This window comes from Triplophysa dalaica, chromosome 21, assembly GCF_015846415.1.
Source record: "Triplophysa dalaica isolate WHDGS20190420 chromosome 21, ASM1584641v1, whole genome shotgun sequence".
In the NCBI taxonomy this organism is placed as follows: Eukaryota; Metazoa; Chordata; class Actinopteri; order Cypriniformes; family Nemacheilidae; genus Triplophysa; species Triplophysa dalaica.
The window spans coordinates 20282790-20306191 of NC_079562.1; the positions used below are offsets into that span (position 1 = coordinate 20282790).

Consider the following 23402-nt stretch of genomic DNA (forward strand, 5'->3'; position numbering starts at 1 on the left):
ACAAATATAATTGATATAATTGAATTTTTATGTTCATTTTGCACTTAATGTTGCACATATGTTTTTTAAAATGTATATTTAATACACAATTGTCCCAGATGTTTTTTTATATTCTGTCTCTATCAGTTATAATAAGCCTACCATAAAATGATAGACCCTTCATTTCTTTGTAAGCCAATTGATTTCCTCACTGTATATCATGCCTAAATATTTACTGTAGGAAGTTGGAAGGTTCAGAATTGTAGGAAATGTATTTTTTTGTAGCAAACACTAGGATATAGCGCAGCATGTGCAGATGCCCTTTATAATCAGGTGTAATCTGTTTAAGATTATAAATGTAATGTTTTGTGTGTGTTCACCTACTGAGAGTAAGGACCGGACTTATCATGGAGAGGAGGGTGATGATGATGATGATGATGATGCAGTGAATCACAGGGCGGGGTTTCATCACGTCAGTCAACTGGAGATCGTGTTCTCATTGGCTGATCTGTCCTATGGGGTGGGATGTGATGGAGCGCAATGCAAGTTGTTCACTAACGCTGAAATAAACATGAAATAAATCGACTTCACGCACTCTTTTTAGATATCATGTGAATACAATGCCAGATGTGAAGGATGCAGCACGAGTGAGTGATGAAGACGAGACGCCGTAAACTCCGCCCATCATCATCCTCCGTCTGAAATCTGCTTGAGAGTCGAGGAAAACAAAACATCGCGTTTGAAACATAATTCTGAGGTAAACCCACATCACACATACAAAACACACACCCTACCGTAATATACAGCGTGTGGAAAACCGCATTCACGACATGTGTATCTCTGCTGCTCTCTGGACACTCGTATATGTGCGCAGGCTTTTAATTCACATGACCGACAAACATTTCACTCATGGTCTTCAGAAGGAAGAACGGTTATACATGTCGTTTAGCATCACTGCACGTTTCCATTCCGCTAATGGCGCTTCTGTAAAGAGCACATTTTGAAATGTGGTTACTGGCGATATACCGCATTAAAACACGGTGCTGTCAGTGTGTTCATATTCGAACATCTTCTCATGACACATTCATTCACATTTGACTGATCAAGGATCGATTCATCTCCATAGTACTGCCATGACATCAAATCATATATGTGTGTGTGTCAGTGCTGAGATGTTCGATTAGACCACAGCATCAGCACCAGAAAGACGACCACAGATGACGTCTCGTTTCTCCTACACATTAATGAGATCGAATGGAGAGTTTCACAAGAGATGTGTCAAACTGAGCTCAGATTTGTCAAGTCTGCAATCAAAAGTCAATGCTACAATCTACATTCATTTAACACCTCCAAACTCTTCATGCTCAAATTTGTGTCTGTTTGTACCTCTCCTGATCAGAAACATGTGACACTGAGTTGATACTTAAATGAACCAATTCTCCTGAGCTATGATGATGATGTCAGTTTAGAGCTATGAAATGACTGTGGACAGATCACACTGTTTCATATCTGAACATCTTGACTTGAGGAGAAACATCTTAGAGCTTCTATCTGTGGCTGAGATGTTGATGAGATCTCATGTTTTGACAGACAATAAAAGCTCATCATTCTTCTTCAGCGTGTGTCTTGTACAGTTGTGTTCAAAATTATTCAACCCCCACTGAAATTGATTGTTTTGGTCGGTTTGACATTGATTATGATCATTCAGTCATACTGCTTACAATTAAATCAAAGAGGCACGTGTAGGTCAGACAAATATAACATAACATTTATAATGAAATAACCACAAATGTCTTTTCTGAGCTCACATCATTATCAGTTTTATTCAACCCCCAAGTGGCATTCAATCTTAGTACTTAGTACAACATCCTTTTACAGTTATAACAGCTTTTAAACGTGAAGCATAGCTTGACACAAGTGTCTTGCAGCGATCTACGGGTATCTTCGCCCATTCATCATGGGCAAAAGCCTCCAGTTCAGTCACATTCTTAGGCTTGCGCACTGCAACTGCTTTCTTTAAGTCCCACCAGAGGTTCTCAATCGGATTTAAGTCTGGTGACTGCGATGGCCACTTCAAAATGTTCCAGCCTTTAATCTGCAACCATGCTCTAGTGGACTTGGAGGTATGCTTGGGATCATTGTCCTGTTGAAAGGTCCAATTCATGGTACCTTGCACACGCTGAAGCTTCCCAGTACCTGCAGAAGCAAAACAGCCCCAAAGCATGATTGACCCCCCGCCATGCTTCACAGTAGGCAAGGTGTTCTTTTCTTCATAGGCCTTGTTCTTCCTCCTCCAAACATAGCGTTGATCCATGGGCCCAAACAGTTCTAATTTTGTTTCATCAGTCCACAGAACACTATCCCAAAACTTCTGTGGTTTGTCCACATGACTTTTGGCATACTGCAGTCGACTCTTCTTATTCTTTGGGGACAGCAAGGGGGTGCGCCTGGGAGTTCTGGCATGGAGGCCTTCATTACGCAGGGTGCGCCGTATTGTCTGAGCAGAAACTTCAGTACCCACATCTGACAAATCTTTTCTCAGTTCCTCAGCAGTCACACGGGGACTTTTCTCCACTCTACGCTTCAGGTAGCGCACAGCAGTTGAAGTCAGCATCTTCTTTCTGCCACGACCAGGTAGCGTTTCAACAGTGCCCTTTGCCTTGAATTTGCGAATGATGCTTCCTATGGCGTCTCTTGGTATGTTTAACATCTTTGCAATCTTCTTATAGCCATTGCCCTTCCTGTGAAGAGTAATCACCTGTTCTCTTGTCTTCCTGGACCATTCTCTTGACCTCACCATGTTTGTAACCACACCAGTAAATGTCTAGAAGGAGCTGAGTATCACAGTCATTTTAAAGCTGCCTAATTGGTGCTTATTAGGCTTTATTGCTGCTCCCTGATATCCACAGATGTTTTCAATACCTGATTGAAAACACTTCATTGAACCTCTGTTCTTCAGAGTGGTAGTCTTTAAGGGGTTGAATAATTATGTCAATGAAGAATTCACAAAATAAACATTTACTACTGTATTACAAAACTAATTGATGTCATTTTAGTTGCATATGGTTCTTTAAGAAGTCCTTGTAGGATTTCATTCTGAATACAATTACAAATGTCACAAAATTCCCTAAAACCATTTACAGCATTGGGGGTTGAATAATTTTGAACACAACTGTATGTTGTTGGTGTCATGTATTAGACAACAGTAGATGACACATGGTTTATTAGGAGTGTGTTTGTGTTTGTGTAGTCATCGGGGTGAAATGCCAGTCATGCCTCCTCCAGCAGACATTGTGAAAGTGGCCATCGAGTGGCCCGGTGCCAATGCTCAACTCATTGAAATTGACCAGGTCTGTTCTTCTTATTTTCTTCAATGTTGTATTATCAGTGCTTGATTGTTATTAATACTGTTATCATTCAGAATACTTTTTTTTATTTGATATTTTGACACATTTGGCAGACGCTTTTATCCAAAGCAACTTACATTGCATTATCTTATAAATTCGAACCCACGACCTTGACGTTGTTAACTCCATGCTCTTACCACTGAGCTACAGGAAAGCTATTGATTATATTACTATAATACTACTACTGGTGATTAGGGGGGAACGATATTGAGAAAATATGTGGAATGTGATTTCGTTATTGAATAATGCGATAGCAATATATCTTGCGATATAACATTTAATAGAGAAATGCCATTTTTACTGGCTACTTAAAAAAATCATCAAGGAAGAGGCAAACATTTAGACTTAGTTTAAAACTCTATGAATGACTAAAAACTCTTAAATAAGTCTGTTAAAATAGACCTGCAAACACAAAATGCATTACTCAAACATTACTTTTTATTCACATCTAACCATACAATCTTCAAGATAAGTGCATATTTTAAAGAAATTTTTTTCTTGCCCTACCTGTTTTTTTAATAAAAGCAAATAGCCAAAAAAGCTAAAGCTTTAGTTAAAAAGCGTATGATATGTTAATTCCTAACGTTTTTTCATAAGGCGTTGCGTTTGTAAAACTTTGATCGATGGTTGTCTCCGGATATTTTACTTCTCCTTTCGTTAGCAGTTTTGGTAGATTTGGCCTTAAACTTTCAGAAATTTTTCTTTTTTTTACTATACAATAGTGATATATTACATATCCACATAAATTACTGCAGTATACTATAGTATTCACTAAAGTAAACTGCAGTAAACTTCTTAGATACTATAGTATTTTTTAACTTTACTTTACTACACAGTGTTTATCAGTTTGCTACAAGGGGTCTACAATTTTCAATAGCAAATACTATAGGACACCACAGTGTTTTTTGTCCGAGTGTTCAGTTTAACAGGACTTTTATTTTGATGGGTCTTCGAGGAAGACTCAAGCTTTTGTGTGTTTGCCGATAAAATAAACTCTCAGAGCAATCCTGGAGATAAAGTTCATGTTTTCATATCCTCAAACAATGCAGACGCAGATAAATCCTCGACCATCACTCGTGTTGAATGTTAAAGTGTGCACTTAATTCACACGCAGAACAGCCAGATGGCATTTAAAAAACAGGATTGCTGCGTCCATATCTAGATAATATACGTTGCAGTGCCCTATTGATTATTGTTACACACAAACAAACACAAACGCACTTCACACATACAAGCAGCTCTGTCTAATGCACATATTTGTATTATTCTACATGTATGTTGCCCTGTTGTTAATTATTATTATTAAAAAAATTCAAGTCAAGTAAAATTCTCTCTCACTTGCCCATACAACATTTACTTGTCCCGGACAAGCGGACACGCATTAATGTCAAGCCCTGCAAAATATTGCCATGTTTCAGACGTACCATTCTTTTTAGGCACAAGTTTGTCGCTGTCATTTTCCATTTATTTTCCGCTCTCTGCTTTGATCCGCTGGGTTCACCTTTGGGCCTTGCCAATACTATAATAGCACCTACTTGGCGGGTATAAAGATAGTAAGGCCCCTTCTGATTGGACAATCTAAGCATGCAACACACAAAAGATTGACACATGAAACAAATTTAATTTATTGCAACTCTCTGCAATATGGAAATCGCATAAACTATTATCGAGATGACGATCATTTTTCAATATAACGTGCAGCCCTACTGGTGATGCCAATAATAACAAAAACTTTTTTCTGTAAGTATGCCATCCTGTTACAAACATGTTGATATCATTCAGTAAAAATCCCCACCAATTACTCAAAGTTTTAATCACGATTGTTCTGTCAGTTTTTTATCATTTCACTTGGCATGTTTTGTACACTTTATAGCCAATGTTATAATCTGCCACTGTTATACTTCTGTGACCCTGTCATGATGATGTTTTGTGGTTGCTATTAACACACTGATAAAGCCATGATTATGCTTTATTCATTTTAAGATGACTTGAAATACAATTAATGGTTCAGCCCTACATGTAAAATATCTGTACTGAGGAGAAGCGTCTATAAATGACCAGATGTTTTATTTTAAAATGGGATTCTTTCCAGTGAAACCTGACTGATTTATTTTCTTGAAACTCATTTTGAGTGTTTGTATGTCTCTCATTGCAGAAAAAGCCATTGCCATCCATCATTAGAGAAGTGTGTGATGGGTAAGTAAACCTGTAGTAGATACGCACCAACACAAGTGACATATATCGAACACTGCAGAATTCATATCAGAAAAGTTGTGCTCAGCTTTGAGTTCTTGAAATGAAACCCTTTGAATTGTTGTGTTTGTGATATTTGTGTAGATGGTCTCTGTCGGGCTCAGAGCAGTTTGCTCTGCGTAACGCTGACGGTCAGCAGCTTTATATCACAGAACAGGTGAGCATCAATAACAATAACCACACATGCCGTTTACAGATGCTGAAATGAATGAGTCACTTGTTCTCAACGCTTGCCTTGGCCATTCAGATGTCACCTACACACACTTCTAGGGCTGTACCAGAATATTTGAGTATTCGTTCGGTGGGTTGGCATTTGACTTTCGATTTTGAGAGTCAAAATTTTTTTTTCTAACACACCCCGCGAAGCGGTTCGCATTCGGACTTGAATATGAATCGCCCATAAGTGAATGTAATGATTTAGTTAATCTGAAGGAGAAGACAAAAATGCTGAATACATAAGGTGTGGGAACTCTTTAAATTCAGTAAGGACAAGACAGAGGTAGCGTGCAAAATATGCGATTTGAAATTGGCCTACAACAACAGCACATCAAGTTTGAAAAATCAAAACAACACAAGAGCAATTCATAAAAGATGCTTTGGGCTGTTCGGTCTGTGCAGCGCTGCATGATATAAACAGATAATATTTGGAGCAGTTTGGGACCCGGTAAGTAGGACAGGTTGCATGTCACTATGTCGCACGTATCCACTCTTTTTTTCTTATGGTGACAGAAAGAGGAATTTAAACAAGTATCATGCACATTATGCGTTTATATCTGCGTCTCTCTAAACTGCGTTCTGTTTCTGAGCAACAAACCGTAAATACTCAAAACATTTTTCTAAACTAACGTAAGAAAGGAAACAAAACACATCTAATTAACCATTGAAAAGAAAACTATTTTAATGGCTGCAACAGTTTAAACCAGTGGCTCTCAACTCTGGCCCGAGAATCCATTTTCCTGCCGAGTTTAGCCCCAACTCTGATAAAACGCCTGAAGAGGCTAATCAGTGATTTTTTAGGAACAGACGCGCTCAACTAAATGCGGGGATGCGCAGATCTGCCCACAGAGCCTAGGTATTGTATTTTTTTTGTTCTGTTGAACTGAAAAGATGTTTTGGGGGATATAGGAAGCAAAAACTTCTGGGTCATCTTTGACTACCATTATGATCTTTTCTGCTATAGTAGTCAATGATGCAAAATAAGTTTTAGTTTCTAACATTCTACCAATTCGTGTTCAACCGAACAAAGACATTTATACAGGTTTGGAACAACTAGGGGGTGAGAATCCATAACAGAATTTCATTTTTGGGTGGGTGTCCCTTTAAAAAAGATCCCATGTGTGCTCGAGGCCACATACGGGAATGGACGACAAACGTGTTTTCTGTTCGTAAGACATGCAAAAACTTTCTTAAGAAATAAGCATGGTTAAATGTATTGCATATGTATAATGTGAACAAGCACGTCAATGTTTTAGTTGTTCTAGACTGCATATAGCGCTGCTTTAATGTGATATTTGGCAACCGAAGGAAACAACTGTTGTACACTCACAAGTGATTTCTTTCATTGTGCAACATGAAATGCACCTTACGAAACATTGGTAAAAGTATAATTCGTATGCATTGTCTAACACCAGCGCTATATTTTTCTCTTTGGTTGAGCTTAGCTCCTGTGTCACCTCCCTGTACTGTAGCCTGCCTGTCAAGACACTAGCTCTCCACACTTATGAAAATGGGCCGGTCCTGGAGTTGCCAGGTATTCATCAGAGTATGAATACACATTAAGAATCTCATCAATTAACATTTATCTTTAGAATATAAATAAACATTTAGGAAAGCAGCCCAAAAACCTGCAACCCGCAGCTGCATAATTTTCCACCACAACCGCATTTTCGAAATAGCCCATTTGTGCAAGAAAGCAGCAATCCTTGCAACACTGGCACTAGGTTTACAGCGCACCGGGCGCGGCCAATAGCCTCTGACCTTTAGCTCAGACACTGAATTCATGGCAGCCAGTTGGAGATGAATGACACCACGCGCGTCTATTCACGAACAGGAAATGTTAATGTCTCACGGGCGAAAACGTTGTTGTAACGCAAGCGTTACTGAACATGTACAGAGTAAAATATTACTGAAAATGGATTAGTAATGTCTAACACTACTGCGTTACAGCAAAAAGTTATATGTTACTGTAATACATTACTTTTGTAAGCCATTACTCCCAACACTGATACAGAATACATCTCAGCATATGCAGTTATGCTTTATTATTTATCAGTGGGCGACGTAACTCAAAACTTAATGAGCTGGGTCAAACACAGAGCGGGAGCAGACGGACACTTGTGCGTCTCTCACTTTCTCTCTCTTCTGATGAGCTGCGTGTAAATTACGTTTATTTTGTACTTCTGCACTTGATCTGCTGTTTAAAGCTGTTGTTATTGCTGTAAAGAACTAATTCAACAGGCGTCTGCATCTACTCGAGGTTAAATCACCAAAGCACGCGTTGTGCTTTAGTTTTGATGTCCCACTTTGACGCGAACCGCTGCAGTAGAGTCTCTTTTTTATACAGCTGTTCTATTGATGTTTAAGTATTCGGTTAGCTAAGTTTTCTTTCCACATTTTTACTTAAATACATGTTTGTAGTCTTTTGCAAGTCTCCACAAAGTGAATAAATCCCCCCATAAGAGTAATTTACAGAGCCCCGTTAACAGTGCATAACAGAAAAGTGTCTGTGTTCACTATTACTGCTGACTAACTTAAAAAACATGAGAACAAACATGTTCATTAGTTTGAAAACAGCTGGTACATATAAATGTGTTTGTATTATTAATAATACATTAGAAATGGAGGCGAGGTGTAAAGAGAAAGTTTCACAGCTTTACTATTAATTTGAGTCTTTATTCATGTGATTTTCTGTGGCGAGGTGGAACAACTCATTTTATTAAAGGTGGTACTTGATCTGAATTGTTAGAATGAACTCTGATGATAACTTTACCGTCAGCCTCTTTTGTCTGTTTTCATACAGTCATTTTGATTTGTTGTCATTTTCAGAGTCGTGGTGAAATAAAAAATGGGACCATACTTCGATTAGCCATCTCTCCTGTAAGTTCTTCAGCATCAGGAGTCAAACAGATTTTACACATCACATGAAGGGCATGACGGACGTTAACTCTTTCCCCGCCATATTTAAAAAAAAAACATTCTCCACCAAAGACAGGTTATTACGGCAATCTGTGTTTGTACTGTTGTACAGCTGGTGGTACAGAATCTCTGAATCTTGAACGAATATATTTAATCTGTTTTTAATGATTGTTCTGAGTGTAATCTGGGTGGATTCTTTGACCAAAAATTTGTAATTATCTCAGCTGTTTAATTGAAGTGATGCATTTTTTAAAAAACCTACCCACATCTAAGCGGTGATAAAAAAAAGAACAGATGAAGATAGAAAAATACAGTTTATTTTGTTTAAAAGCAGAGACTCTCTTCTTTAATTTGATGAAAGGACATTGTTTGTCCATAAATTAATTAGAGAGAATGTACTGTGAGCCATCAAAATTTTGTGAAAATGTTAAAAAACGCTGGTGCTGGCTGGCAACTTTTTTTTAAAGGCTGGCGGGGAATGAGTTAAATGTCAACCTTCTGAAATGCCTCACAGACTCTAATGTGTATGAATGACATAAGAACTCCACAGTCATTGTTGTACACTCAGCTCTGTTTAACCCTCAGCATCAATTTAAAAAACTGAAAGCTGAAAATGGACATAAATGTCACTGTCCAAACACGGTCATAAAAATATTGTGTATACATATTTTTTTAACACGTTCAATTACTTAATTTTTTTCACCAAATCAGTTCTTATCAACCAAGCAAAAATCTTCATTTTCAGAATTTTAACACTTTAAATCCTAGATTTTTTACATGGCACCTGTTGTTTTTCATGACAAAAATGAATAGTTGTAAATATGTGTATATAGCCAACTACATGGGAGGCAGATTTTTTTTATTATGATGTGATGATTTATTTGATATGTTAATAATTAATCACAACATGCATTTTATTGCAATAATGTCTTAAGCAGACTCAAAAATGTCAATGTCCAAAAAAAATTTCAGTAGATACATACATACAAACCACACTTTGATATCTATACTATCACATAAACACCGCTGCATCTTTGGTTAAGTTTGCCTGCAGTGCTGAAACAGGAAAACTGAAATGCTATAAAGACTTAAATGGAGAAGATCACGTAAACAAAAAGTACAACTTTGAAAACTAGAATTTTCTTGTAATGTTTTCAATAATCGTAATTTCCTTTTTGCCAACATAATCAAAGGACTTTTATATGGAATGTATGATTTATGCCTGCAAATGTGTAGTTTTAATGGGTTTCAATGAGGATATTTTTGTCCATGTGCACCTTGTACCTAGGTTATAAAAACATTTATATTCAATTCAATATTTTTTCTTAATGTATGATTTTTGCATAAACACAGCCAACACGACAAATCAAACAAAATAGAAATGGATAGAAATGTAAGACAGCACATAAGGGTAACACATTTGACTTTTTTTAGAGTTTGTAGATCCGTTTTGTGATAAGCAGTGCATAACATGTAAAGCTAGTGTACAGACTCAATTAAACATGCGGTCAATAATCCCTCAAATGTTGTGGTAATGAACATGTACTTCTTTTGTTGTCACAAACACTTTTGTGCTTTAGATGCGTGCTGCTCGACAGCTCCTGGAAAGAATGCAGTCTCATGGCATTGATGCCCGTCTGGAGGCTTTAAAGGAACTGGCGAAACTCTCAGCTGACCCGACGTTTGCCACTGAATTCATTAACATGGAAGGCCTGGGAACACTGGCACGGCTGGTGGAGAGCGGCACACAGTACAGTTCTTCACTATAGATCATATTATTTCAGAGCTTCTTGTTTTTTTTTAAATATTCTACATTTATATGTGTGTCTGCGTTTGTGTGTGTGTTTGTGTAGTTTTGGAGAGATGTTGGCCTTTACTCTCACTGCATTTCTCGAGCTGATGGATCATGGCATTGTATCCTGGGATCTCGTATCTGTTTCCTTCATCAAGCAGGCGAGTTACACATCCATATCTGTCTCTCTTCACATACAGCCTTCTTTTGTTGACAGAAAGACTGAGAAGACAGTCAATAAAGTGATTTGATGCTTATGAAGAAATCAAAAATTGTTTCTAATTGTTTCTAGCAATTGCCTGTCAGCTGAAATGTACTGTTTTAACGCGAAAAATAATTTCAGCATTTTACAAATTCATTGTACAGTAATTGTAACACATTATAAGATTGATGTAAAAGAAACCCTGTGAAATGAAAAAGAGAATGGACTTTTCAGACAGGACAGCTTTCCTGTGGCTCTGTAGTTTGAGCATGTCGCTAGTAATGCAAATGTCATGGGTTGGATCCCAGGGATTACACATACAGCGGGGAAAATAAGTATTTGGCACATCAGCATTTTTATCAGTAAGGGGATTTCTAAGTGGGCTATTGACACAAAATTTCCACCAGATGTAGCCATCAAGCCAAATGTTGAATTCATAAAAAGAAATCAGAACATTTAAGTATACAAGTTCAGTCATAGTAAATGAAGTGACACAGGGAATAAGTATTAAACACATGAAGGTAACAAGGTGCAAAATGGCATAGAAAGCCAGGAGATCACCTGAAATCTGTCAGTATTGAGTGAGAAACCCTAACCGCTATCAGTACTAATTGATATCAGCTGCTTTAATCCTAATTGATGGCCTATAAAGGCTTCTCATTACCTAGGAGGCACACAGGAAAGACTTCATGATGAGTAAAAGCAAAGAACTCTCTGTAGATCTTCGTAATCTTATCGTTGAAAAGCATTTTGATGGGAATGGTTATAGGAGCGGGGGGGCACGGTGGCTTAGTGGTTAGCACGTTCGCCTCACACCTCCAGGGTTGGGGGTTCGATTCTCGCTTCCGACTTGTGTGTGTGGAGTTTGCATGTTCTCCCCGTGCCTCGGGGGTTTCCTCCGGGTACTCCGGTTTCCTCCCCTGGTCCAAAGACATGCATGGTAGGTTGATTGGCATCTCTGGAAAAATTGTCCGTAGGTTGTGAGTGCGTGAGTGAATGAATGAGTGTGTGTCCTATCCTGAGATAGGCGCAGGCTCCCCGTGACCCGAGGTAGTTCGGATTAGGGCTGCAACAACGAATCGATAAAATCGATAAAAATCGATTAGTAAAAAAGTTGTCAACGAATTTCATTATCGATTCGTTGTGTCGCGCGACGCGGAGACGTTTGGTTATTAAAAAAAAACTTTATTTGAGCGCGGAGCGAAGTAAACACACTCGGTCTCTCTCGCGCACTGATGCTAGCAGAGTTCGGCGCCTCATATACAGGGCGGAGCAAAAATTTAAAAACGAGCGGAGGAAAGATACATGACGGAGGCAGAGAAATCCCCGCGACCCAAGTCATCATAGGTGCGGGAGCATTTCACACTAAATAAACAGAAAAACTGTTAACTACAAAATATGCAAACGCGACATGGCGGGAGCAACGCGGCAATGATCCAGCATCTGAAACGCAAACATGTTTGAGTCTGTGATGAGGAGGAAGGGAGTTCAACAGCAGGTTAAGTCACTACAGAATCCTACTTTTGTTCCGTTTCGAAGTGAAGAACGTAATGTCCCTGGTGCGGATGTTTACTCGTTATCCAGATTGACAAGCATCACAAGTTAGCATTAGCTGGTTAATAACAGTATAATCAGGGGTGGTGTAGTTACTTTGCGCTTTGCATTGTAAGACTAAAAACACGTTTTTATTCACTCGCCTTTTTTGGACCATTCATTTATCAATCTGTTGTCATGTATAGCTACACTGCAAAACTTCCTTAGTAATTTTGTCTAATTTCCAGTCCAAATATCTAAAAAATCTTAAATCAAGATTACTAGACAAGAAAATTAATTGATGCTTAAAACTTCTGTTTGAAATGATATCTCATTAAGATTATTTTTGTACCCCATTGGCAGATAATTTTTCTTGCTTTAAGCAAACAATCACTTAATTTGACGTGTTTTTTCAGAAAACAAGACATAATTTCTTATGCTTTTTCATGTGTCTAGTACATGTTTCTTGATATAAGATTTTTTTTTAAATTTGGACTGACAACGGGACAAAACTACTAAGTTAGAAAAGCAATTTTTGCAGTGTATATTCTGTGCTTTCTCCCATATAGGTTATTATTGACAAATATATTTGTGTGTGTTGTACTTTTTAATATAATTTTAAAGTTATTTTATAGCTCTTGGTCATCTTAAGCTTTGTTAAAATGTGGTGTATAAATGAAGCTTGCACTTACTACAATGATGGTAGTAATTGAATGAATAAGCTTCAAGTGAATTTGAGAGAGAGTGTGTGTGTGTGTCAGTGTTTGTCAGTGTGTGCGTCTGCAAAAGTGTGTGCGTTTGCGAGTGTGTGCATCTGCGAGTGTCTGTCTGCAGTGTAGTGTAGAGAACAAGTTCTTACATTCAAACAAATCCTGTTAAGTTTTCTGATTTGTATTGTTCTTTAGTTTTTATAAATTATTTATTGTTCTGGCAGCTCAGGTGGCACTTTTATTTTAAAAAAGTCTATATATTTGGCAGATGTAAAGCATACATGTGTATGTTTTTTGTGTTAGTCCATTTTTGTTTGATTTTATTATTTTTATAACAGCTCAGGGATGTTCAAGGAGCAACATGCTTGTGCACTTTCTAAAGATTTTAGTTCTGTTTTTGAATAAAGGGTTGGAAATTATTGCTTTTCTTGTGTTTTTTTTTTTTATCCGATTCATCGATTAATCGAAAAAATTATTTACAGATTAATCGATTATTAAAATAATCGTTAGTTGCAGCCCTAGTTCGGATAAGCGGTAGAAAATGGAATGGTTATAGGAGCATTTCCAGAATGCTGAATGTTCCTGTGAGCACTGTGGGGGACATTATCCGGAAATGGAAAGAGCATCAGTTCACCATAAACCGGCCACGATCCGGTGGTCCACGTAAGATCCCTGTCCGAGGAGTTCAAAGAATAATCCGGAGAGTTCACCAAGAGCCAAGAACCACTCGGGCAGAACTTCAGGAAGACCTTGCATCAGCAGATACTGTTGTTTCAAAGAAAACTATAAGCAATGCACTGAACCACCATGGCATCCATGCACGCTCGCCACGCAATACTCCATTGCTGAACAAAAAACATGTTGAGGCTCGGTTAAAGTTTGCGAAAGAGCATTTGGAGAAGCCTGTGGATTATTGGGAGACTATAGTATGGTCAGATGAAAGCAAAATTGAACTTTCTGGCAGTCATTCTACACACCATGTTTGGAGAAGAAATGGCACTGCCCACCACCCCAAGAACAACATACCAAAAGGTAAGTTTGGGGGTGAAAGCATCATGGTTTGGGGCTGCTTTACAGCAAGTGGTACTGGCAGACTTCATATTATTGAAGGCAGGATGAATGGAGAAATGTACCGGGACATTCTGGATAAAAATCTGCTGCCATCTACCAGAAAGCTGAAAATGAAAAGAGGTCGGACATTTCAGCAAGACAATGATCCCAAACAGAAGGCCAAGGACACAATGAAGTGGTTTCAAAGAAAGAAAATCAAGCTGCTTGAATGGCCCAGTCAATCACCTGACCTAAATCCCATAGAAAATCTATGGAGAGAACTGAAGATCAAAGTTCATAAAAGAGGCCTAAGGAACCTTCAAGATTTAAAGACCATTTGTATGGAAGAATTGGCAAGAATCACTCCAGAGCAATGCAGACGACTGGGGCGCGTTTCAATAAGGAAGTTCAACCAACACCGAGTTAAAATCTGAACTCTGAGTTGATTTACTCAGAGAATCGCTACTCTGAGTTTTCAGTTTCAGACCAGGTGATTTGAGTTAGTTCAATCCACTCTGAGTAAGTTCACTCTAGGTTACGCGCGTGCAGCATGGCGATGAAAAGCCATCATCAATGGAGTGAAGATAGCACGATTCACCATGGCAACGGCAGGTGACAAAAAGCGCTCTGTTCATTTCTCGCCAATCGAATTGAAGGTACTGTTACAAGCGTACGGTGAATATGAGCATATATTCATATAAAAGAGCAACACAGCCGCAGCAGCAAAAGAAAGAGAGTTGGCGTGGGAGAAAAGTGTTTCACGTGTTAATGTGCATGTTTATATGTCAATCACTTTTATATTTATTTTGTTGAAACTGTGAAAATGCGAATTATATTGAACTCTCTCGCTCTCATGTCGGTGATATCCTTCTGCAATAAAAAGATCTTGGCAGCAGCTGAATATGAAATATACGACGGCGCCGAAGTCGAAATGTTACGAGAATAAAGTCGAAATGTTACGAGAATAAAGTCGAAATGTTACGAGAATAGAGTCGAAATATAAAGTCGAAATGTTAAGAAAATAAACTCGTAATATTTTGAGAAAAATCACAGAATTGCTAGAAACAATGGCTTTGGAGGATTTGGTTAAATCCTACTTTAGATTATGATTTAGCAATAAGGAAATTCTTTGTTTTTTGGCGCATCATCACGGAGTTATAATTAGTAAAAGGACACTGCAGCGGTTATATAGGAAACTGAATTTATTCAGAAGAAAAAATCTGACATGAACTAAGAACTAACTCACTGGTTCAGATGACGTGCTTAAACATAACTTAAACTCTTCTAATACAACTTTCACGAAAATAAAATAAGTGTTACGACGAGTTTATTCTCGTAATATTTCGACTTTAATCTCATAACATTTCGACTTTATTTTCGTAACATTTCAACTTTATTCTCGTAACATTTCGACTTTATTCTCGTAACATTTCGACTTTATTCTCATAACATTTCGACTTTATTCTCGTAATCTTGAATTTATTTTATTTTTAACATGGCACTAAAACGCCGTCGTAGAAATACAATAACATCATTCATTCAGGAAAGTTTAAAGAAATAAAATGCTCTTGATATTAGGATGCCTGATTTGGAAATGTTAAATATACTTCTTAAACTGCCTCACAATTCTCTATCGACATAAATGTAACTCTCTGCGAATTAATGCAGCTTCCTCATCTACGGGTTCCTGAATAAACGAACATGACATTTTAAGGTCTGTGTAACTAAATAGAGCGCGATTAGGAACACGAATCAATAAACAAATGACGTATGCAATTTCAACACCGCTCGCGCTTCTTAAAGGGGGCGGAGATTGTAACAAACCCTGGGTTTGCGGAATAAAACCTGCTCCCGACCAGGTTAGGTTCATGGAGTAGGTTACTCTGGTTACTCACTCAGAGTATAAGATACCTCGATTTCTGAAATGGGCTTGACTTACTCCGCGGTCGCGGGTTTGACGTACCTCGCGTTCTGAAACCAAAAACCCTGAGTATTCCGTTTTCTGGGGTTGACTTACTCGGAGTTTGCACTTACCCTGCTTTCTGAAACGGGCTCCTGGTCTCTCCATACAAGAGGCGTCTAGAAGCTGTAATCACCAACAAATGCTTTTCTACAAAGTATTAAATAAAGTGTGTTCAATACTTATTCCCTGTGTCATTTTACTTTTATTTATTATGACTGAACTTGTATACTTAAATGTTCTGATTTCTTTGTATGAATTCAATATTTGGCTTGATGGCTACTGTAACAAATCTCAATAAAATGGAAGGACGGAGGCGGGAACCGGCAAACATTTAAACATTTAATAAAGTAATATAACAGCCGGCGGCCCCTCACGGACGACCGCCGGCGAACAAAACATAATATAACTACAAACATAACATAAGTTCGGGCCCGGTCCTCTCTCTTCGACGGTCCGGTCGCTCGTTCCTTTTATATGCTCCCATCTCCTACGTGATTCGAGGCCGGTGTGCGCACAGCTGGCGCTAATTCACAATTACTCACCGGACTCGAACCACGGTCTCGCCCCGCCTACTCTACTACAGCTACATCTGGATTGAAATTTTGTGTCAATAGCCCACTTAGAAATCCCCTTACTGATAAAAATGCTGATGTGTCAAATACTTATTTTCCCCGCTGTTTTTAGAATCAAACGATAGCAAAATGCAATGTAAGTCGCTTTGGGTAAAAGCGTCTGCCCAACGAGTTAATGTAATGTAATGTCTATTGGTGCTATTGCAATGAAACTAAACCAAAGGTTTGCTATGATTGACTTTTGTGTTGTAGATTACAGGTTACGTGAATCAGCCCATGGTGGATGTGTCCATTCTGCAGCGCTCGCTGGCCATTCTGGAGAGTATGGTGCTGAACAGTCACAGTCTGTACCAGCGTGTGGCTCAGGAGATCACTGTGGGACAACTCATCTCACACCTGCAAGTGTGAGCGCATACACTCACACACACACACCGTCACGCTAGTGTACACGCTCCCATGCACACATTTCATCCGGCAGAGGTGCTCGACAGACATCCTGTTCGCTTGTCTTCTGAATAAACGTTATGTGAGAACTGGCCTAAAATATCCTTCTTCAGTAATGAAGTAAATTAAGGACAAAGAAATTTGACGTGGAGGGAGGTCTGAAGTAGAATTAATTCCAGATCAACTCATTTGTGTACTTCAGTTTTGACACATCCACATTTTAATTTCATCAATGCATTGGCAAAGAGATTCAATAGGCCTGTAGTCATTGGGTGAGAGGGCTAGGTAGATCTGAGTGTCGTCTGAATAGCTGTGGTAGGCAATTTGGTACTTTTTCATTATTTGGCCAAGTGGGAGCATATACAAATTGAAGAGGAGCGGAGCAAGAATTGAGCCCTGAGAAACACCACAAGTCATGGGTGTCTAGTCAGATTTATGGTTGCCTATGTTCACATAGTAACCTCTCCCTTTAAGGTATGACCCAAACCATTTAAGTACCAACCCAGAAGGCCCTACCAAATTTTCCAGCCTATGTAGGAGTATGGTGTGATCTACCGTGTCATATGCAGCACTGAGATCTAGTAAAACCAGAACTGATATTTTGCCTGAATCAGAATTCAATCGAATATCATTAATTATCTTTATGAGCACTGTCTCTGTGCTATGATGCTGACGGAAACCAGACTGGTAATTGTCCAGGTAGCCATTTGAGTTCAAGAATTTGGTCAGCTGTTTGAAGACAACCTTTTCAATGATCTTGCCTGTAAAAGGAAGATTTGATATTGGTCTGTAGTTAGAAAGTAAGGTTTTGTCTAGATTGCTCTTTTTTAGTAGAGGTTTGACAACTGCAAGTTCAGCTTTAGTTCCTGAGAGCAGTGAGGTATTAACTATTTTTAGGAGATCTTCTTCCAAACAGTTAAACACTCTTTTGAAAAAGGATGTGGTAAGTGTGTCAAGGCTGCTAGTTGACGACTTAAGATGCTGTACAGGTTTTGAGATCAATTGTCTGAAATTCAGACAAAGTTTCTAATTTCTGATGGACTGGAGTCACACTGACCTGAGTGCCGCATGGAGCTTTGCTGATTTCCATTCTGATATTTGTTATGATTCCGCTATCATGTCATGTTTATTCTTGTTCTTGCAGCGGAGTCATGGCATAGCCTTTGGGTTTTGTGTGAGAAAGACATAGCTTTGCTTATTCAATTCAATTCAAGTTTATTTATATAGCGCTTTTCACAATGTGTATTGTTTCAAAGCAGCTTTACAGGAGCAAACAGGAAAAACAGAAAAGTTAAAACACAGCACAGTGCATGGTGTTTATACAACGAGTAAGATCATTCTAATAAATAATATCTAATTTCTAATTAAATAAATAAATGAATGAATGCAGTCTCCCGGTGAGCAGGCCAACACTGCCCTGCTGTGGCGAGGAACCCAAACTCCAATGATTGATTAATGGAGAAAAAAACCTTGGGAGAAACCAGGCTCAACCGGGAGGGCCAGATCCCCTCTGACGTGTCATAGCTGCACTCAAACTGGTGACATGTGATTTAAGTTTAGCATTTAATACCAAATATTGTAACTTCAGCATTAATAAGACAAATTGTCCGTCTTTGCTCTTGGTTGGGGATGTAGTGGTCTGAGCTGGGATGGTCTGATGGTCATATTTCTCTTGGCTGGTGGTGGAATTGCCTTAGATGGAGCTGGGATGGTCAGTCAGTTTGCAGCTGTAGCTGGCGTAATCTCAAATTGGGGATGGGCATATGTCGGTCGTCTGGACACGGTGGGCATTCCGAGGCAGAGGCGGAAAGAGAATAAAGAGAATAATTAGCGTAGCTGCATTTCATTAACTATGCATTAAGTGAAAGCTTGGCTGAAAAGATGTGTCTTTAATCTAGATTTTTAATTGGGAGAGTGTGTCTGACCCTCGAATAGTATCAGGAAGGCTACTCCAGAGTTTAGGTGCTATGTATGAGAAAGCTCGTCCACCTTTGGTGGATTTAGTTATTCTAGCTGTTATCAAAAGTCCTAAGTTTTGAGATCTTAGAGAGCGTGATGGGTTGTAACGTGATAAAAGCTCGGTTAAGTAAGTAGGTGCTAAACCGTTCAGGGCTTTGTAAGTAATTAAAAGAATTTTAAAATCAATACGATACTTAATGGGTAGCCAGTGAAGCGATGATAAAACTGGGGTTATGTGATCGTATTTTCTTGACCTGGTAAGAACTCTGGCAGCTGCATTCTGAACTAACTGTAGTTTGTTTATTGATGATACAGGACAAACACTAAGTAGAGCATTACAATAGTCAAGCCGTGAGGTCACAAATGCATGAATAGGCTTTTCTGCATCTCCAACACATAAACTATTTTGTAATTTGGCAACATTTCTAAGGTGGAAGAAGGCTGTTTTTGTGATATTTGAGATGTGATTTTTAAATGACAGGTTGCCGTCTAATATAACGCCTAGGTCTTTAACTGTATTTGTTGAAGTAACAGTGCATCTTTCAATTTGCAGGCTGTAGTCGGAGATATTCTGTTTACTTGATTTTGGTGCTATAAGTAATATTTCTGTTTTGCTAGAGTTTAAAAGAAGGAAATTACTAGTCATCCAAAAACTAGTCATCCTTATATATTGGCTGTCATGCGCTTTCTCGTGTCTCGTCTGTGTCTCCCGCCCTTTTGTCTCGTTAGCCTTCCCATTAGTGTTTCATTACCCACACCTGCCCCTCGTTAATTCAGGGTACCCCCAGGATCCTCCAAATGAAATTCAAGGCTTTTTAAGACCTTTTTAATACCATTTTAAATGAAATTCAATGCCAACTTCGTACCCATTCCTACAGAAGTATGAGGGGAAAATGTCAAATCTGTATAAATTTTGAACCCTATTATTTAAATTATTTATAAAATGATTTATTTGTAAGCTACTTCCATTTAAATCACACATAAGGAAGTTTTTATAATAATGTTACAATACATTTTTAATGACATAATATGTTTCTACTTTTTAAATAATGTCTGTCATAAATAAATCAAATTTATTTTGAAGCAATATTCTCATCAGACTTTACATACTTAAATCTGCATAATTGTGCAGTATTTGTGTGTGATTGTGTGTATTTTCCTGTCAAATTCTTACATTTGATCAAATTCAGTTTTAATAATAAGGCTGCCGTTATCAATCAAATTAAGTCATTTACACTGCAAAATTGCAACTGTAATAAATAGTTTTGATGAGATTGATGTTTAAACAAATAATATAAAAAAAATAATGATGCCTTTAAACAATAAACTAATAGGTGGCAGCAAGTGACCGTCTTAATAAATGAATCATTGAGTCATTCATTAAAACGATTTGTTCAAAACGCTGAATCATTCAATAACAAAACACAGCACTTTAGTGTTGCTTTTCTTTTGTAACTATTTTCGTCGTTGAAATAGAACAAACCGATATTGCGTCTAAATTGTAAAAGACTACATATTAGCTAGGCTACTTGTTTATTAAACTATACATTCAATGTAACATTTGCAGTCGTGATATTATAGAACAGCTCACTTGGTTGTGTTATGTTACTTTACTATATCATATATTATTTAAAAATTCAGAATAAAAACTTACTTTAAAATGTTTGAGCAAGTCCACCGCCGTTGCATGACCCCTGAACTGCGAGCCGAAGTATCGTGACTGGACGTGGTCGTCCACCCATTAGCGAATATGAAGGTCCAACTGCTTACTTTTCGTCATCTTATTGAGACTCTCCTCAAACATGATCACAAACCCGTTGGACATATTGACATGGTCAGTCAGTTCTTTCGTTATAAAGGGAGCTAATCCGAATTTAGTAATATATGCCGTTTTGTTGCTTCCACACGAGAATGTAGCTGCAACCTCGGAATCAGGAAACATGATTTTAAAAATCTCTGTAACGTTTTCATTTGAAGTGTAAGAGTGGTGCTCAGAGACTGTTTTAAGGACCCACATCACCTCTGCCCAAAGAGTTGGTGTCGAGCCACAGTACGATAGAATGTTCCTTGGCTGTGGTGGCATTTCTATTTTAGAAATGTCTTCATTATTGATAGTCAGAGCTGTTTCAGTAACCGAAGTGATCCGCGGTGCACAGAACAACGGGCCAATAGGTGGTTCTACACGCGGTGTGTTTGGCACCCTTCATATGGGAGTCCAGGGCCGTAACACCCATTGTCGCTAGCTTGAAAGATTTCCTGCACCAACAGCAATAGGCCTCGCGTTCATTTCCTGGCACAGGCTTGACCCAAACGTAATTCGGATTCCTTGTCCACAGCGGATTAAACCGACACTTTCCCATTTTAGCCGACAAAATAGGCTAGCTACTATCTTGTTCTGTAATTTACCTCACTTGCCTAGTAACCATAGTAACGGGTGCGCAAGCTTTCGCGCTTACTGCAATGACGTGAATTTTTAATTAGCCTACACTTGTAACAGTTCATTTTGTTACGGTATGAAAAAAAATAAAAATAAAAATAAGACCTTTGTAACGAAATCCAAGACTTTGTATACCAAATTCAAGGCTATTAAGGCCTTAATTTTAGATTATCAAATGTAACACTTTTTCAATGCTTTTAAGACCCCGCGGGTACCCTGTAATTATCCTGTCTTTGTCCCCTTTAAAACATCCTCGTGTTCATTTTTCCTGTGCTCGTTCATTGTACGTGTAAGATGTACCTTGTCTGTGTTTGATCTCTTGTCTATGCCGTCTCAAGCCGTGTCCTTGTTTGCTTTGTGCTACATGTTTTGTGAGTATAGTCTACTGTTGTCCTAAGTGTTTATTTTCTTAGTTTAGTCAGTCTGTGTCCTTGTCTTAGTTAATAGTTTTATCCTGTCTTGTTTTCCCCCTCGTGGGTTTTGTTTTAGCTTTTGTATAGTCTTTTGTCTCAATAAATATCTGTTTAACCCCTTCATCCCCGTGTCTGCCTGCGATTGGGTTCTCCCTTGTCAAACCCTGACAGATATTATTGATCTTCTCAAGGAAAAAAGTTGCAAACTCATTGAATTTGTCATCAGACAGCATTTCCCTGGGAACTTGACTAGGGGGATTTGTTAGTCTCTCTACAGTTGCAAAAAGAGTGCGAGTGTTATTTATTTAGGAGTTTATAATGTTAGAGACAAAGTTCTGTCTAAAAAGTCTTTAGAGACTCTTTTAAGGCAAGACGCTCTGTGCTCGAGGGAGAGATTTCAGCGAATGCGAAATATGGGTCATTGCCTTTCGTGAACGAGAAGAATTTGTTCACTTAAAAGATTTGTTCAGAAAGAATGATTCGTTCACAAACATCACTAATGTGTTACTGACACGAATAAATATTCGCCCCCATATTCACACTCTCTGTACTGTTCGCTATTCCATATATTTATAATTTGTTAATATTGAAGTGAAGAGAAAGAAATCATTTCTAAGAACCTGTTTAACATTAAACCAAATAGGGTCGGGCTGATAGATGATGCCATTGTCCATCGCTGATGGCTGCCAGACATGACATGATGTTGACCATCGTGATTTCAACAAGTGTTTCAGTTTCATCACATGACTCTCGCTGCTCTGTGCTGAGGGTATCAAATGGCATAAACAAATATGAACAAGGCTAAAGGGCATATAAGCTCATACTGTTCAGATCAGACTGGCCTGAATGAACTGACCAGCTAGCGCTGCATAAAGAAGATGTGTCTCTGCGCAGCCTCACTTTATACCGCCACAGGGCCCAAACCTAAAACTGAAAATGTTTTCATGTGAGTCTTGTTATAGTTGTTGTTGTGTTGTACATGCTGATATAGATTTCCTCTTCTGTACTCTATAGAGCTGAGATCATCACTTTAACCTGAGAGAAGAGTGAGATACCTCTAACTGTCTTCCTTATTCCTTTAGATCTAACCAAGAGATTCAGACATATGCCATCGCTCTGATCAATGCTCTGTTCCTTAAGACACCAGAGGACAGACGACAGGTACCCCTCACTGTCTCACTCTATCCATATACCACAGTAAAATTGCCATCGTATGAGCTGCACTGTGAAACAGTCCTTCTGATGAAACACTTTGTGTCTGTGTCGGACCATATGCTTGTGTCTGTGTTGCAGGAGATGGCGAGTACACTTGCACAGAAACATCTGCGTGCCATCATACTTAATGTAAGTGTCTTAGAGATTCACTCACTACTAAAAGAGCTTTTGACTGATGAACTGTTTGCTCTTGCAAAAGACACTTTTTCACGGTCCTCTGATGCGTTGTGCCATGATGATGTTCACTAACCACAGGCTAAGCACGCAGTGTGTGTATTGCACTCAAACAGTGAGGCAGAAACTAAACAGTCCGCCACTTGATATGATCGTGTGGGAAC

General features: G+C 38.5%; 1 protein-coding gene across 3 annotated transcripts in view; it reads left to right on the top strand.

The window, feature by feature from the left end:
• The first annotated feature begins 595 nt into the window (after positions 1-595).
• elmo2 (engulfment and cell motility 2) overlaps positions 596-23402 on the top strand; it is a 51273-nt gene continuing 28466 nt past the window's right edge. For 2 of the 3 annotated variants that reach the window (XM_056734811.1, XM_056734813.1), the window contains exons 1-10: positions 596-736; positions 3230-3329; positions 5542-5582; positions 5724-5796; positions 8685-8735; positions 10355-10524; positions 10628-10727; positions 16849-17000; positions 22932-23010; positions 23143-23193. In XM_056734811.1, coding sequence (XP_056590789.1) covers positions 3243-3329; positions 5542-5582; positions 5724-5796; positions 8685-8735; positions 10355-10524; positions 10628-10727; positions 16849-17000; positions 22932-23010; positions 23143-23193 — 804 coding nt within the window. In that variant the 5' untranslated portion in view covers positions 596-736; positions 3230-3242. The remainder of the gene's footprint in view (positions 737-3229; positions 3330-5541; positions 5583-5723; positions 5797-8684; positions 8736-10354; positions 10525-10627; positions 10728-16848; positions 17001-22931; positions 23011-23142; positions 23194-23402) is intronic. The other variant, XM_056734812.1, reaches the window with a different exon arrangement.